This window comes from Enoplosus armatus, chromosome 8 (assembly GCF_043641665.1).
Source record: "Enoplosus armatus isolate fEnoArm2 chromosome 8, fEnoArm2.hap1, whole genome shotgun sequence".
Lineage (NCBI taxonomy): Eukaryota > Metazoa > Chordata > Actinopteri > Centrarchiformes > Enoplosidae > Enoplosus > Enoplosus armatus.
The window spans coordinates 6881824-6900155 of record NC_092187.1 but is presented as its reverse complement, the minus strand read 5'-3'; the positions used below and the strand labels follow the sequence as shown (position 1 = coordinate 6900155).

The 18332-nt window shown below is 40.6% G+C and overlaps 1 protein-coding gene across 1 annotated transcript; it reads left to right on the top strand.

Moving 5' to 3' along the window:
* Window positions 1-800: 800 nt before the first annotated feature.
* plod1a (procollagen-lysine, 2-oxoglutarate 5-dioxygenase 1a) lies at window positions 801-18244 on the top strand. Its single transcript, XM_070910023.1, has 19 exons — window positions 801-891; window positions 2333-2424; window positions 2708-2841; window positions 3346-3509; window positions 4633-4745; window positions 5548-5611; window positions 6744-6841; window positions 7212-7313; window positions 7435-7566; window positions 9575-9696; window positions 9906-10010; window positions 10164-10289; window positions 10920-11061; window positions 11268-11381; window positions 11802-11867; window positions 12028-12132; window positions 12451-12597; window positions 15252-15377; window positions 17962-18244. Exons 1-19 carry the CDS (start codon window positions 801-803, stop codon window positions 18115-18117), a joined length of 2199 nt encoding a protein of 732 aa, XP_070766124.1. The 3' UTR covers window positions 18118-18244.
* Window positions 18245-18332: the final 88 nt, after the last annotated feature.

Below are 18332 nucleotides of genomic sequence, written 5' to 3'. Positions count from 1 at the left end.
AAACAGCTTTTTTCTTTTCCCCCCGCAGTTTGGAGGTGGGCGGGGCTTATTCATGCAACTTTAACTCTTGAGCCTCCTGTTTTATAGACATCTGAAATATTAAAACCACCACACCGAAAACTAACGGTTTACTCTTAATGCTCTACTGCAACTAGACAGAGAGAGAGAGAGAGAGAGAGAGAGAGAGAGAGAGAGAGAGAGAGTAACAACAAAATCACAGCTCTTCTGTTTGTGTACATATTTTTATTTCACACTTGCTTTGGCAACTTAAACGTCCTTTGAATTGAACTGAATTGACCTGAGAGGTAGGCAAAGAGAGATTGGAGGTGGGGGCAGACAGAGAGACAGAGATAGAGTGAGACAGACTGAGAGTCAGGGAAAGAGGGGGAGAGAGACAGGTTGACAGTGAGAGTGGGGGGATAGAGAGGGAGAGTAAGACAGACTGAGAGAGAGAGACGGGGGCAGGGACACAGACAGACAGAGGGAGAGTGAGATAGACTGAGAGACAGGGGCTGACAGAGAGAGTGGGGCGGGGGGGGGGCAAACTGAGGGTGAGACAGTAGGCGGTGGTAGCAGAGGGGGGGGGGCAGAGACGCAGACAGAGAGAGAATGGAGAGTGAGACAGACAGGGAGAGAGAGAGAGAGAGGGAGAGGGAGAGAGTGAGACAGACAGGGAGAGCGGGAGACAGTAGGCGGGGCTGGCCGAGTTAACAGTCCCATGAAGTTTTCTTCTTCGGACGGACTCGGCTCTAACAGGGTACACTTCAGTCTCTAAAGGATTTTAGCTTTAACTCTGCAAAATGAGACTTTCCTGCTTGGTTTTGTTTCTCGGGGTTTTAGTCTGCGCACTTTTCCCTCTGACAAACTGTGAAGAGAAGCGAGTCCCCGGAGGTGAGTGAGGAATGCTGCCCGGGACTAACGTTATGCCTGCACCCTAAAGTTAACGTTACCGTTACCGACACACCGTGCTACCTACACATGCTGCAGATACACTAATAATGGCGTTGAATAAAGTCAGACTAGTTTGTAGCTGCGACTTTTAGGAGCTCGGTTCCCGGTTCATGTGGTCCCCGGTGAAGAAAACCTCTAACTCTGATAAATGGCCGTGCCTGTCGACAAACATGGCTGGTCGAAGTTTACAGCCGAGTTTGTAGTAAACAAACGACTTACTGTGGATTTAGTGTTAGCTAGAATAAAAGGCGTTTATTCTAACGTTAGTGAGAAAAGCTGAGATTTTGTTGATTGCTCGTGGTGCCCGGTGCATGCCGAATAGTCATTTACACTTCGCAAAAGACAGTAACTACTTTATCTTATAACTTACATGTTGCTTTTCCCAATTAAGAAGACTTTTATAAAGAAATGCATGTAGTTTAACATTAAGTTCCGTCTTCACATGAGAGTAAGAGCAGCACCTAGCTCGGTGCTGAGGAGGGCTTCATGCCGCTGACGTGGACGGAGCTGCTACAAGGCAGCCAGCGCTGCTATTAGTTTAACAATACATCAATATATTCTTATATTAACGTTACTTATGATGTTGATTCAAGTCTGTTATGGACCAATAATGAACTGAAATGAGACTTTTGAGACTTTCGTTCTGTCTCAACGAATTTGGATATACATGTCTCCTTAATAACAATAGGCCTATGTGTTGCATTACAGTCACAACAATCATTGAGCATCAGTATTGATTCATTTTCTTTAGAAAACCTGACCCAGATTTGATGTAATAATAGCAGCTGCTTCCAGCCCAGTCTCCCTCAGAAATGAATACCACTTGATACTAGAGCACCTTGAAACAAGATCTTTTCTATTGAAACCTGGTGAAACTGAGATTTATGTAATGGAGATAAGACTTCAGGACGAAATGAATAGGTGACGAGTAGAAATATTTTTCAGTGTACTTCCTTGCATCAAAGCAACAATGACTAAAGCTATTGTATAAAATAGTTTGTCCATGCTGTTAATAACTTATTACAACAATAAAAAAACAATGAAATGCTGTGAGTTATTACCAATTCCATGTGTACGTGCAAATATGAAAACAATAACAACTGTTTATTAACTATTATTACTTCAATACATACTTAATGTGATGATATGTGGTGGTAACAGATGCTGGGGCTTTGCTGGTGCTTTTTATTTGATGAGTTAAAGCTCGTATTTTTCACGAGTTTTATTTCTGCTCTGTTACCGTTTGACTCCCATCATGCACAGATTATCAAGACATATATCACAGAAGCTGTCAGGTATGGCAGAACCGCGGGCTTGCTTCATGCTTCTTCATGCTACAGTGTCATCTTTCTGAATTCCCCTGTAATGTTGTGTCTTCCAGAGAAACTTATAGTTGTGACAGTTGCAACCAAAGAGACTGATGGCTTCAGGCGTTTCTTGAGGTCGGCAAAACACTTTAACTACACTGTCAAGGTATGAGTCCCTTTCCTGCTGTCTAGCCATAAAAGCCTCTATCTGTTCTTTAAAACAATAAAATTCATATTTCATACCTCTAATGCAATCATTGTTTTTACATTTAAGACTGTTTCAATGCATTTGCATCTCAGAAACAAGCCTCTGCTTTTTGTCAAAAATAAACTTAAGCAAGCAAGGTATTTTATTTTATCATAGTGGTAGAAAAGAATAGTATTTGAGGATGAATATCTTTAAGTAAATTTCTTCAGATTGAAGTAAATGTATGTATGTATGTTTTAAGGTTCTTGGTGGGGGTCAGAAATGGAAGGGAGGCGACTACATGTCAGCTCCAGGAGGAGGCCAGAAAGTTCGACTCCTTAAAGAGGCTCTGGAGGAGATGAAGAATGAAGACAAAATCATCCTTTTTATTGACAGGTAGAGTGTCTTCACTGCTGGCAGAGGTTCAGATTTGACTGCACCGCAATGTAAAAAACGATAACATGTTGTTTTAGGGGAGTTCTGAAGTGCTGAAACCATTTCTTGATCACCTCTACTACTCCTGGAAAGAAAACCAATGAGCATATTTACCAAATAGTTGACCTATATATTTAATGCAGCCTTAAAAGTACTGTAATAATAGTAGTATATAATAGTAGTATATGGCAGTTGTAAAAAGGCTAAACATGGACACCCACCGACATGGTCCTTAAACACACTGAAACAAACATGTACACATACTGAAATCAAGAGAGAGTGTGATGTTTTTCAGGTCATTTTACACCGGTAAACACAACCATCAGCAACTTAACTCTCCAAATAAAGCATGCTGGCATCTTATAAAGGCAACCCCTTCATTTGTTTTAACTACGTCCCTGGCTTCACACATGGCTGAGCCACACAGCGCAGTAAAGTTTTCTATTTTCTCCCTGTTTGACACAGCTACGATGTGGTTTTCGCCTCGGGTCCCAAAGAGCTGCTCAGGAAGTTCCAGCAGGCCAGACACAAGGTGGTGTTTTCCTCCGAGAGCCTGATCTGGCCCAACAGACACCTGGAGGACAAACACCCCCACGTCAGGGAGGGCAACAGGTTCCTAGGCTCAGGGGGTACGTTGGTGACACACCTGGGGCAGGCCCATCAGGAGGTGCTTACTCCCAGTCTGTGTAGTGCTCCTGAAATGCTCTGTGTTTGAGGTTTTAGGGTAGAGATGGCTCAGTTTAGGGAGAAGGTTAAAAAAATGATGGATGTTATTGGGAGCCATACACAGCCTGGAAGCCAGTCCTGCCTCATAAGACACCCACACTGACACGGGAACATATGGTATTTATTAGTTTTGATGTTGACCTGGGTTTGTAACAGTGGTTCCCATGGTTATGAATTAGCAATTTGAAGTAAACCTTTGTGACCTAAGTCCAGCAGAGATATACAGGACATGTACACATGTAGGCAAGATCTTAGGATTGATGTTTGAAACAGTGGTGGCTATAGACTCTCAAAGTGGCAGCCATGAAAATGAAAAAGAAACACCTCTTCTGCAAGGTGAGGTTCATTTTTAAGCAGAGCAGTGCTTGACCTGCAAAAGCAGTGAAAAAGAAGACTTCAAGCTGGTAAACATGGATGTAAACAATGCATGATTTACAGTTATAAACAGTTACAGTTGTAAATGTTTTAAGAGGAAGGAAATACATTGGACACATTTGTTGGACCTCAAGGATGCAGACATTAAATGAGTAACACTGAATGTAAACAGAACTTTGTTTGTTTACAAGAAAACTTCACAGAGGCCCTATAACTTAAAGCTGCAGTCGACTCTCAAACAGCCCCAGCTGAAACCTCGTATCTTATTGTTCAGACTTCATCAAGACTACATATGATATCATAAAATCCCTTAACATGGTGACTTTCTGCTTATCATCCTCACGCAAATACACTGTGCTTTTACGGCTGGTGTGGCTGTAGACCTTTTGTTTTAATAACATGCCACATGTTCGTAGGAAGGACTGCGGCCATTTCTTTTTATAGCAGCAGAGAAACAGCAGGTCTGTAGTCAGCAGTCAGCGCTGGGCTGCTGAGGCCTTTAAACCTGAACCTGGCAGTAGTCATCATCAGTCACAGAGGACTTCACTTTTCCTTGATGTGTTTGAATGACATATTAGATAAACAAGTCTAGACGTCCGCCATGTTTTCTCACTTCCTGTCCGTTTCCTGTGGGTTTGTTTCGGTCGTCAGGTTTCATTGGCTACCTTCCCAACGTCAGAGAAATGGTCGCTGACTGGACAGGAGAAGATGATGACAGTGATCAGCTGTTCTTCACCAAGATTTACATTGATCCAGCAAAAAGAGTAAGATGTGTTACGCTGAAGTGTTATTTATCTGTACTGATCTCTTTCATGACACTTATAATACTACAACTACTAATAATAACAGGGATAATAGCAATTATGTTAAAAATTGTTATATAATTCTTCTGGGATACTTTATTATGCATATATTCATATATTTCATCATATTTTAGTAAAAAGCCTCCATGTTTTCTGATCTGTTCCTGTTTTCAAACTCAACACTTCCCCCATGTTTACCTCTTGTCTTGATAAATTAAGTATAATGTACATTTCTACTGCACTAATTCTAACAGAAATGCTGTTTCTATTCACTAATTATTTCCTGTCACTTCCATTTTGCAGTTTTTTTGGAGCGTTAAGCTGCTGTTGATGCGACTCAGGGCTTTCAGCACAGATGTTTCACATTAAAAACCTTCCAGTAGCTCAGTAGGCATAATCGCTCCTGTTCCCTTTTAATTTGAAACAACTGCAGGAAATGTAGAGTTTTATTGACAGTAGTTTAACAGTAAACAAAAAAAGACCAAACAGCAGCATAGAAGTGACTGGAATGAATCTGTGAATGAAAACAATATTAGTGTTAAAAAGAGAAAGGGATGTTGTACTGATGAACTGTGCTGTGGAAATAAACATTATACTGAATTCAACATGTGAGATAAATGCAGGTAGTTTCATCTCCCGCAATATTTTTCTACGAAAGCAGCTATTATTTGAGACTCACTGTTTGAATCCTGGCTGGAGTTTATGTTATTAGACGTGATTGGAACTCTTACAGTGTACTAAATGTTGTGTTTCCATGTTTCAGAAATCCATAAATATCACACTGGACAGCAAATGCAGATTGTTCCAGAACCTCCATGGAGCCCTCGGTGAGTGCCTCGAATTATGTTTCTTAGTCCAGACACACACAGTGTCTCTGCTGCTATGTCAGAAATGTTAAGTGCACCTTTCCAATAACACCTGTAGGAAACTGTATGTAACTTCTTCTCCTGCTCATTATCTCAACATCTTTTGTTTTGGTATGCTGAGAGTACAGCTGGGCCGTATCAGCAAAATCAAATATTTCTAGATTTTTGACAATATACTTACAATACTTAATATATTATTATTATATATTTTATTCATATTCTACTTTGCTGACTGTAATGCAGCCTTGAAGTCCAGAAAAAGACAATGTTTAAGTTCTTTCATGATATTATGACAACAACATCCTGATCTCGTCGTCACATTGCTTTGGAAAATTGGACTGCAACTCTCAGAAACCTTGTTGGTGGCAGTGCTGTGCTTCTGTCTTTGTCTGATCAATAATCTGCGGTACATCATCACACTGGACTTGTAGTAAAGTCAGAGCTGAGGGATTTCCAGTTACAGAGCGGCACGTTTAGACATGTGCTGAACTCAGTGCTCCGCAGTGTTTGCAGCATTTTTTCCATCTGAGGAAGGAATTTATGAGTTCTCTGTGAAGCGGATGTGTCAAAGCTCACATAGACAGCACAAAGAGTCCAGGGGCATGAATGGTGTCCCTGAGGACTGCCTGCTCCCACAAATCCTCACTATGTAAGCCCTTTTATTAAATGCTGCTCCGCCTTGTCTCTTTTTCAAGTGTAAAAGAAGCAGAAGCCATTACTAGTACTAGAAGGGATGTCAAAAAGACACTTTTACACTTGTATGTGACTTTTTACACATTCATAAACAAAGATCAGCATTTGTAAACCCTCCATCCTGATTGACAGGCCTCTTATCTCTACTGTCTCCCCTCCCCTCAGGCCTTTATTATTATTATACATCAGCACAATAGAAGTAGAAATAATAAAGGTCTTAACACACACAGCCACGAGATGAGCTAATAAACAGGAACCACCTCATTTTATATTTTACTCAAATCTACAGTTAATCAAATTAATTAAAAAGCAAGAAAACAGTTTCTAAAACAACAGGAAGTACAGGAATATGACAAAGTCGGACTCAAGTGAAGGCTCAACTTGGTGTGTGTGTTTCCAGATGACGTGGTGCTGAAGTTTGAGGATGGACGGGTACGAGCCAGAAATGTGCTGTACGATACACTGCCTGTTGCCGTCCACGGGAACGGACCAACCAAGGTACTGACCTGTCAAACCAAACTGACCAATCACGTGTTGAACACAGCAGCCTGATGAATCAGACTCTTCTCAGATGGAGGACAACAAACTCCAGAGGGGAAAGAGGAACTTAGAGCCTTTAATAGTGCAAACAAAACACTGTCTGCTATTGGCCTGTTACACTGTGTGTGAGCAGCCCACCCACCCAGAGGGTTAAAGGCTAAAGAAGCATTTCTGACTTTTACTGTGACATGATTTTTTTACTGCAAAAAGAGTACTTAAATAAAGTTTTATTTAATTGTTGTGGAATCATAACCAGTAGGTCAGCCTTGCCTGACTGGATATTAGATTGAGATGTGATAATCTACGAGAACACATATTTGTTTCCCAGCTCCAGATCAACTATCTGGGTAACTATATCCCCAATACCTGGACGTTTGAGGCCGGCTGCATGGTGTGTCACGAGGAACTCCGCCCACTCAGTGCTCTGAAGGTCTGATCACGTCTCCTGATTGACATTTAATCAATATTGAGAATTATTTTAATTGTTTTTTCCATGTTTGGTGCCAAATAGAAGTAAGACGTTTCCTGGGTGCTTGTTTTATCTCCAACAGGAGAGTGAGTACCCACCGGTGGTGATCGGCATCTTCATCCAGCAGCCCACCCCCTTTGTCACTGTGTTCTTTGAACGCCTACTGAAGCTCCAGTATCCCAAGAACAGGCTCAAACTCTTCATTTACAACCAGGTAACAGGAGGACGTTAAGTACATCATCTTCATCCTAGTTTGACTGGATGTAGGCTGCTGGGATAAGTCTGCCATTGGGCGACTATTTCAGTTGGCATTCTCCTCCCCCTCTGCTATCTGTGCGTTACTGTTTCCCTGTCGCTACATGACCTCCGAGCTAGCAGCCTACACGCTGAAAATGGAAATGAAAGTTTTGACAAAGATTTGGATCATCAGTGGTTTTAACGGGCCCAGTGAGCTCCTCCAGAGAATATAGATAGGCTTCACCTCTAGGACACAGATGATCAAGTTATGTTATTGTCTTATTTAACAGTAAAAGTTGTCTCACATAGTCTACATACGTCGTTGCAGTTATTATTATATTATTATTTTATGTGGTAGTTTTCTTTTGCTGTGATTTTGCCATTTTAATGTCAGGGCTCGCCTCCCCATGTGCAAACACTCCACCAAAACAAGTTCCCACCAGACACTATTTTGCAAGGGCGCCGTTGCTGCATCCTGGGCTTAACGCCACCCAAGACGATTGTGATTGGTTTAAAGAAAAACAAACCAGAAAAGCCAGAGCGTCTTTTTCCCCTATCCCAGAACGGCGATGGGTTTAACCAGACCTTTCTCAAAAGAGTGGAGATAGGTCTGCGAGACTAACTTCGTCCTTGTTTTTGTCTGAACTGTTGTGGCAAAATAACTTACTCTGAAATCAAGCCTATATACATATAATGACACACTGATCAAAATTGAAATAGAAACACTGGTCACAAATTAACAAGAATATTAATGTTTGCAAGGCCTCAAATGAGCTCTCTCATGTTTCTCTCAAAGAAACATGATCTGTGTTTTTAGTTTCATTCACTACATGAACTTGTAAAGGAATGAAAAAAAGGATGAACAACAGAGGAGGTGGAAAAGAAAAGTTAATTAACCCCTTTGAACCCAATTAATGCAAACAAGAACTGTTAACATGCTAGCAGCTAATGCAGCTTGACCGTTCATGATGCACATTCACCAAAATGTTAAAAATTAGGGTTAGGTTAACAAAATAAAGCAGACTCCATGGCAACATTATACTTTGTGTTTGCCCCATCCAAATCATGATGGAAACTGTAGTACAAACTCTCAGGGCAGTTTTGACCCAAATAGAATGAATTAAAAGAAAAATCCATGAATATTAGCTTTTTATAGTATTTATTTTGACAAAACTAAGATTCAGAATGTCTCATCAACATGGTTCTTATATCTCTGAAACACTGACGCGCTCTTCTGTGGTCATATACACATATTATACATATATTACAGATGTTTGAGGCATGTTGAAAACTTGTGTAAAACTTTTTTCACAAGCACTCCCCACTCATAACTCACATGCAAATTCTGAGCAGCCTGACATATCCAGAAAATAACAATAAATAATATAATAATGTATTTAGCTAAGACATGTAGTGACTGCATCAGCATCCTGTAAATAAAGAAAGTGAAAACCAGGCCAAAAAGGCAAGCGTTTAAAGGATTAATACTCCCCAGGGGATAAACCTGTTTGATTTTTAATGCCTATTATTCCACATTAAAATACACTCATGAGCTTGTCAGCAAAATAAAAGCCCCTGGCTATTTTGCCCCTCCTGGTTGTACAAACATGCTCCATAATAACATGTGTTATCATGAAGTGAAGGTATATGTAGGCTTACAGGCAGGCAAGCAGCTACAGGTTCAGAGTCTGGTTCAGGGTCTGGTTCAGGGTTAAGTTCAGGTTCCGGTGGCTCGAAAGGCACAAAACAACTTGGCAGCTTTGACGATCTGGCAGGGAGTGAGTGGAAACTGGCCGGTCTGACGAGGGAAAGTGGAAACACATGAGCAGATGGTTGAGGGAGTCGGCTGACTGGGGCAGGCTGGACTGGAGGGAGTGACAGAGAATGTGACGGTGTGATGGTAACCCCACCTCAGTAAAAGCCTGGCTGTAGATAACTGTCATATATGCATATTTAGTGCTCCTCTATGTGTCTTTTCCATGTAGGAACCTCATCACGAGCCTCAGGTCAGCTCTTTCCTGAAGGACCATGGAAGCCTGTATCAGGATGTGAAGTCTGTCGGGCCTGAGGAGGAGATGGACGGAGCTGCCTCCAGAAACCTGGGCTTGTGAGTTTCCTGTAACCTGCGGTCCGTCGGCTGGATGACACATCCTGAGCTCAAAACATTTCTAAACAAACTGAGTTTCACAATATCATACGTGGTCTCTTTAGAATACATGCATTAATAACAGGCAACTGTGCAGCATCATGTTGTTCCTGCAGAGTATCAGCCTGCATTGCACACAACATATAATACGTGTCTTTCCTTCCTCTCAGCGATATGTGCCGGAAGGACAAGGACTGTGAGTATTTCTTCAGCGTGGACATCGAAGTGGTCTTACAGAACGAGAACACACTCAAAATCCTCATTGAACAAAACCTGTACGTATATTTATCAATACTGAATTATCAATAATAATCTTGTGCTAGCTCATGTCTTGGGACTGCTGTATGTATCACATCCACACACAGTGAATCTCTTTCTAACTGTACCTGATGAAGAAATATAATAACTCTCCTTTAACTGTTCCTCAGTCCTGTTGTGGCACCGATGATAACTCGAGCTGGTCGACTGTGGAGCAACTTCTGGGGAGCCCTCAGTGCAGAGGGCTACTACGCCAGGTCTGAGGACTACGTGGACATCGTTCAAGGACGCAGAGTGTGAGTTCTTAAATGTTGTTCCCTAAAGACGTTCAGCAAAAAAATACTTTTATTGACAGACTAGACGGTGACGTATGTATAGAACCCTGCAGATGTGCAGTATTACCATGTAACCCATGGTGGGGTGCAGTAGAGAGATGTGTTTTTAATATATGCTTGCAAAAATTTGCTAAATATTTCCATTTGCTTTCTCCTTTCTGTGTTTTTGTTTTTGTCACTAAGCTACTGTCAGTGAAATTCAACACTTCCTGTATGTGTTTCAAACTAAAAGCCCATCAGGAAAGGGAGGATTATGTCCTTTGAGATACACTTTGAAGGCTTTTAATGTGAACGTCTGTACAGGAAGTTTCATTCACAGCAATAAAGAAACGGAAAGTAGAAGCAAATGGAAATAATTAGTGAATAAAACAGTATTTGTGTTGTGTTGCGTTAAGGACTCAGCCTAAATGGTACGTGCTCTACCCGGTGAGCTACGGGGGCCCTATTAGGAAATATTCTTATAAAAACAGGAATAAAGTTTCTGTCTCTGGTACTCTCTTGCTATTTGAGAACTGACGGTATTTTAACACAGTCTGGTCCTGGTTTTAGATCCTAGTGTTGGCATGTAAATTGTCTGTGTTGTTTTTTTAGGGGTGTGTGGAACGTCCCATACGTGTCCAGCGTGTACCTGGTGAAGGCCAGCCTCTTGCGATCAGAGCTCACAGACTACGAGCTGTTTACAGCACACATGTTAGACCCTGACATGGCGTACTGCCTCAACATCCGCAACAAGGTCAGTAAGAGACAAAAAGAGGGATTTCACATAGTGGACTTATATTAGTATTAGAAACAACAAACAAAGTGACTACTGCATGTAAATGATAGCTTCACTTGGTTTTGACTCATTCCTTTTTTGCTCTATTTTTATAAAATTGATGTTTATAGCTGTAAATGTAAAATATGCATGTTATAATGTTTGTCCTGTTTTGAATCTTTTAGGGAATCTTCATGTATGTAACCAACATGCACACTTTCGGTCGCATCCTGTCAACAGAAAACTACCAGAGCAGCCATCTTCATAATGATCTGTGGCAGATCTTTGAAAACCCAGTGGTGAGAGATCAATATAATACCAATATCAACTGGGCACTGTTGTAGTAGTGGTGATAGTGTTGTGTTGGTTGGTGGTTATTGCAGTGTCATTGGAAATATGCTGAACGGTATAAAACCTTTTAAAATGATCCAAAAGTCAAAACAGTCTTAGTGAAAAGTTGAACTGAGGATGTTTGTATAAAGAAGTTGGTGTGATCCACCACCGTTGACTGCAGTGACACCTCACTTTTATAACCCACTGTTGTATCATCAACAGCAGGTTGAACAGTAACATAACTAGCCGCACAGCAACAGGATCAGGAACAGTTGCCATTGTGTTTGAAGTAAAAATGGTGGCATTGCTAGCAGCAGTATAGTAGTACCATTGTGTGTCAGTACAGTTTGAAATGATAAACGAAGTGTAACGTGTGTTTCGTGCAGGACTGGCAGGAGCGCTACATACATGAGAACTACACTCATATCATGAAGGACAAGCTGATTGAAACAGTGAGTGGCAACACAAATCGACCTACAGACAGATTCAATCACTGCATGAGATGTCTGCGTTGAAATCTCCTTGTCCTTCTGTGTTTCTTATGATTATATATATATATATACTTCAGTGGAGTGCAGAGTATATACTATGTGTCTTCTTTTGTCCCCCCAGCCTTGTCCTGATGTATACTGGTTCCCAGTTTTCTCTGATGTTGCTTGTGACCACATTGTTGAAGAAATGGAGCACTTTGGGGAGTGGTCAGGAGGACGCAGTGTGGTATGTTACCATATGGGTTTGTTTGTTTTCCATCTTCTTGTGATTTGCATCAGTGTGGTGACTCTAAATGAATATTTCTCATCAATAATAAAGATACATAATTGGAGCCCCCTCTGTAGATCACAGCAAGCGTCACATCTGATCATTGCTTCTTTCTCAGTCTTTATTTGTGTAATGAGTTGCCGTTCGGTATTTGGCAGCCATGTACACCTGCAGATCATGCAGCAGCTCTGATGCCTAAAGAGTCTTTCAGTAAGTTATGCTGATGTTTAATGTCTTGAGATTTTTTCTAAACTGATTCATGTTCCTGTTTGTCAGGACAACAGAATCCAAGGCGGCTATGAGAACGTCCCCACAGTCGATATCCACATGAATCAAATCAGCTATGAAAAGGAATGGCACAAATTCTTACTGGAGTACATAGCACCGATAACAGAGAAAATGTATCCCGGTTACTACACCAAGGTAAGACTTCTGAGCATGAGGGTGGGACCATCATCGTTACACATTCTTATGAGATGAAAATAAGTGACATTCATATAATGTAATAGTATTTCCCATACTAACAATTAAATCATCTCAAGTTGATCCTGGTGGTTGAACATGATTAAGAAGAAGTTTTGCTTCCTGAAGTGATGATGTTTGCTATAAACTGACTATCGTCATTTATCCTACCTTGTCTCCAGAGTTGTTGCAGAGTGCACCTGTAGTGCTTGTACTGCATTTCCCAGAGTGCACCTGTCAGTCCAGTAGAGTCGCAAAAGTGGGAGGAATTATTTTGGGTGTCCAAGGTTTCCGAAGCAAAAGTCCTGTTTATTTTCTGCAAAGACAACATCAGGTGTCTGCACGTCTTAGGTCATTAAACTCTCAGTCATCAGTACAAAAGAGAAACTGTTAAAAATATGTAAAAAGATATCCTTCTACTGAGACACTTAAATAAGGGCTTGATGTCAGTAACATAAACGTTCTGTGTTATAGATTATTAGAGAGACTCCCATTCTGCTATTTTGAGGAATTTAAAGAGGGAATTTTAAACTAAAAAGAAGAACTCCGAATGCTGAAGCCTCATATTAGCTTCAGAAAATCTTTGGAATATATTTATTAGATATATATTTATATATGTTGACATATAAGAACAGTGGATCACTTTGTCCCCCATCTCTGACATTGTAGGCACATTAGGAAGGAATCTCTTATAGGTCATTAAGAACAGGAGGAATGATTACAGCAGAACCAGTTTCAGTGTTCACATGGGCACCTGTACAGACTGTTGACCTGTCCTTTAATGTTATCAATACAAGAAAACTTTAAAATACTGTAACCTGTGGCCAAACCCACTTTGCTCCTCTAGTAGTTCAAACTGTGATAACTTTTTCTTTGGATTATCTGTTGATGAATGTTATGATACTGTGGATGGTGCTTTTGTCTGTTCAGCCATGGTGGCTGCTAATGCTAACTATCCCACACCTTCTTCTAGGTGTTGTGTCAAAATGTGTGTGTCCCAAGGAACTGTTTTGAAAGAGGAAAAAAAATACTCTTACCATAAATTCTCAAATAAAAGGTGGTATTCTAACAGTGGATGAGCCATGGCCCCCACCATACTTAATACCTTAACAGCTCACATGGTAAATTCAGCATAATGAACGTTTCCAAAGCACTAATTCCATCAGTTCAACAATTAAGTCATGTCAGACTCACCACTCTGCTGCTCTGAAATACTGTTTAGAGGCTGTAATTACATCCAGCTGCTTCTACGTTTTTTTTTATTGCTGCTTAACTACTGTCAACGATACTCAACACTTCCTGCAGATGTTTTGTTTCAAATTAAAACTCATCAAACTTATCAGGAAATGAATTATGCCCTTTGAGCCACTGGACAGCTTCTAATTAAACATCAAATCAGCTTCACAAGTAGCTTCACAACAGTCAAAAAAGTGGCAAAGTGGAATCGACTGGAAATAATGAGTGACTAGAAACAGTTTATCTGTTAAGAAAGTGGAGTGGTGTTGAGTTTGCATTAACGGCTAATTAAAAACAAATTATGATCTAATATTCTTACAGAAGAGGAAATTGGAAATAAAGGCCCCTTTCTTTGTTTTGCTGTTGACGTAAATTTTCAGATTTTATTTGAGAATTTCTGGTACTGGAAGAGACTGGTACAAGCAGACAGATGTCTGACAACCTCCTTGTTAAATCAGTGATTAAAGAAGAGAACGAACTAACTGGGTAAGAAAGTGCAGTTACAAACTAGTGATTTTTGTAAAATGTTCTTAAAAGAATACAAACCTTTTTCGTTTTTGGACAACAATGGAGCTCTATAGCACTGAGGATTTGATACACACACAATACTTGTTAGTAGAGACATTCGCTGCTGGTTTGATTCTGAACAAGAAGAAAAATATTGAAGAGAAGAGATGTTGCCAGCTTTTATGACTCGACTTGTGCTATATTACTTTTTATAGAGAGAAGCAAAACAGGGTTACTTGTATGAAAACCTAGTGATGACATTTTTTATTTTATTTTATATTTTTGTAAGCAATCAAAATGATCAGTTTTGATAATTGATGGATCATTTATTAAGTACAAAAACATCTGAAAGACAAAATCAGCATTTTAAAGAGCATGTGATGCATTATGTTTGACATCTGAATGACAAACTGAATAATGTATAATTGTGAATGACAGTAACCATCAGTTGCAGCGTTCTCATTGGTTCCTGCTCTGCTGACCAACATGTCTTCTCTCATCAGTGTGCCACTCCCTTGAACTTTGTGGTGAGGTACAAACCTGACGAGCAGCCCCTGCTCGTCCCTCACCACGACGCCTCCACATTCACTATTAACATAGCTCTCAACAGCAAAGGCGTCGACTACCAGGTAAATGAGGGGGATCAGGCAGGTTGTAGAAGCTACAGGACATGATGATGCAGGTGATCTGCACTTTCTCTGCTTCTCTGCTCCATCTCTGGAAGTGAATGCTGGAGCGGGAACCGAGCCGATGCTTTTCTGTATTGAGCAGCAGCTGCGAGGGGTGAACGTGTGTGTGAACACACACTCTGCGTCAGAGAGCAATTTCTGTGCGAATGCTTGCATGACTCCTTTCTGTCTGTGTGTTTGCAGGCTCAGTTTGACTTGGCCTTTGTAGTTAGATATAAACCAGATGAGCAGCCCTCTTTGAGACCACACCATGACGCCTCCACATTCACTATAAACCTTGCACTCAATCAAGGGGGCCTTGATTACCAGGTGAGTGTGTGTCGAGGTTGGTAGAAATCTGATATTTCCAACACGCAGCTCCTCGTTACTACATCCTGAAAGAATACTTAGCGAGCACCACATGTTATTTACCCAACATATAATCCCTTTAGCCATGCACCTGTTCATATTAGACAACACCTGGCAAACTTAGCAGGTCATTTGATGGAGAAATCCACCTTAAATCAGACTTTACGTTGTGCTGTTCAAATGATTTTTGGACAGTTATACCAGTTGATAGAAACATAGTCAGTTAACATAGTCAGAAACAAGGCATCAGTAGTTGAAGTGACGCAGTGGATCATTGATATGAATTTGTGACTGACAAAACAGTTCCAGCTGCTCATTACTGTATGTGACTACAGTAGGGATGAGACAGTTAGGAATCATGACTGTGTCCCAGGAAGAAAGTTTGTCAGTTCATTCATTTAAGGCCACCATGTGCAGGTTTTGTACTGATGTCTGACTTGGAGGTAGATTTAAAAAAAAAAAAAAAAGGAAACATTAATTATATGTCATATTAAAGACAGACTGGTTCACATTTATAGATTAAAATGAATTCTATTTTAAGGTGGAATTTCCCTCAAACAGACAACACTTAGAAACCTAAGAAATTATTAGGAATTTGGTTAGTGAATAAAAAAAGAGTCAGAACTAAGTGTGTGTAGCCAAGACAACAGAGAAACACAGGAAAACTAAACTTTACTGATTGAAAATATACATTTTCACATGAACATAAAGTAGTGAACAACACAGCACAAAGGTTTTACTGAAGCATGGAGCTGAAATCGAAATCATATCATTGAAAGTGGAATGCCATCATATTTCTGGCATGTACATCTATACCCCCTCTGTGTTTCAAACTCTCCATCTGTGTCATCTCTGTGTTTGTGAGTCTGTCTTCTTTGCATGACACATGAAGCTGAAGCTAGGAGCCTTGTTTTTATTGTTGCATCAATGTTGTTTCCCTGCATCCTCAATAAACTGTGACTAAACAATCAGTCCACAGAATTACTGGTTTATGCCACGTGGATCTGAACTGAGAAGAAACAATTAATCCTACAATTAAACATTTAAACTACAGTATATATAATATTTGATCACTAATGATTATTCTAATGACACCAGTGGTTTTGCTTGTTATAGGCCATTAACTAGAAATCACATATACCCTAAATTCTGAGATATAAACCGGTATTACTATTATGGCATGAATGAGTAAAGGCAGATTAAATTCAGTATAATGTTTCCACAGCATCAGTACAACAACAGAGTCGAGTCACGATCACCTCAGCTCGAAACACTTTCTAACACTAATGTTATTTTGTTTCCCCTTTGCTGTTTTTTCAATCACTGTGAAGATACAATTGCAGGAGGTCAACACCTCACGCAGGTTTTTCATAATAAAAGCCCACACGGAAAAGGAGGTATTATGCCCATTGAGCCTCTTGAAAATTTTTAATGTGAAATATCTGTGCAGGAAGTGACAGCAGCTGAACAGTGATTTGATAACAAAAACGACAAAGATGAACTGATTGGAATTAATTAGATTATGAGGACAGTATTAGTGTTACAAAGAGAGGGAGGTGAGTATGACATGACTCTGGGGCGGCATGGTGGTGCAGACACTGAACCCTAAGTTGCGCTGGGAACCGTTAAGGTTGAAAAGCGCTATATAAGTGAAGTAACATTTACTCTGTTGTACTGATGAATTAGTGTTGTGGAAATGGACATTATACTTACTTTATTAAGACAGAGTTGAGTTCTTTTCTGCCTGTTTCACATAAAGGCGACTATTTGAGAATTTACAGTACCTCACGTTACTGCTGATTTTTGCTTTTAGGTTGAATTCTGACCTTCCAGACAGCCACTGGTTTCTGTCAATTTCAGTGTTTTATTAAAATCAACTTGTACAGACGTGTAATGAAGTTGCAAGCAAGAACAAACCTCTTCTTAGTGATGCATTCACTTGATGTCAGGTGGAAAATGTGGCATTGAGAGGCGTGGTAGGAAAATCTAATCTAAAAGTTGAGTTGCATCCTCGTCAAATCTCAGTGAGTCCTTGTGTCCCGTGTGGAAGACTCTGCATTTGTTACATTCAGGCTTTTCTTTTCCTGTGTCCCCCGTCTGTATCCCAAACAAGTTGATTCCCATAGAAATTAACTGAAACCAACAGCTGCCTAGAAGTCAGCAAATCAGTGTGTTGAGATGTGAATCACACCAGACTTTTATCACAGCAGACATTTGGACTAATAACATCAACGAGGGCTCTGTTCTATTCAAGAGTTCCACTAAGTCATGAACACCACCAGAACCCTCAAACTGAAGCAGCTAAGTGGAATTCAGCCATCACTCATTTGATTATTTACACCTGTGACAAGTTAAAATGTCTGCTGTGAAAAAAGGAATATTGTTATAAATCATTGCACAAGGTGTAATAAACTGCAGGTAACCATAGCAACAACACTTAATGCTTCATACCAGCGACAGTTGTAGTTTTAATGCAGTCTGAACCAAACCCAACCTGTGTCCTGTCAGGTGTGGGATGATAATGTGTGTCGTGTTGTGACTGCAGGGTGGTGGATGCAGGTTCCTCCGGTACGACTGCTCCATTCAGGCTCCTCGTAAAGGCTGGGCCCTCATGCACCCGGGCCGCCTCACCCACTACCACGAAGGCCTGCCGACAACCGCCGGTGTCCGGTACATCGCAGTGTCCTTTGTGGACCCCTGAACTCCCAAAGATGGCACACACCACCGGCTAGTCCAGACCAATCAGGACCCGCAGATCCTGCAGCATCACAGCTGCTCTTTGTCATTTGAAGTGGAGACCATTTCTCTTTTCATTACTTCATTTTCTTTCTTTAGTGTCCAAAACGATTTTGTTTCTGTCTCATTTAAAGAATCAGATGCAATCTGTGACCCAGTTCTTAACTAACTTCAGGAAAA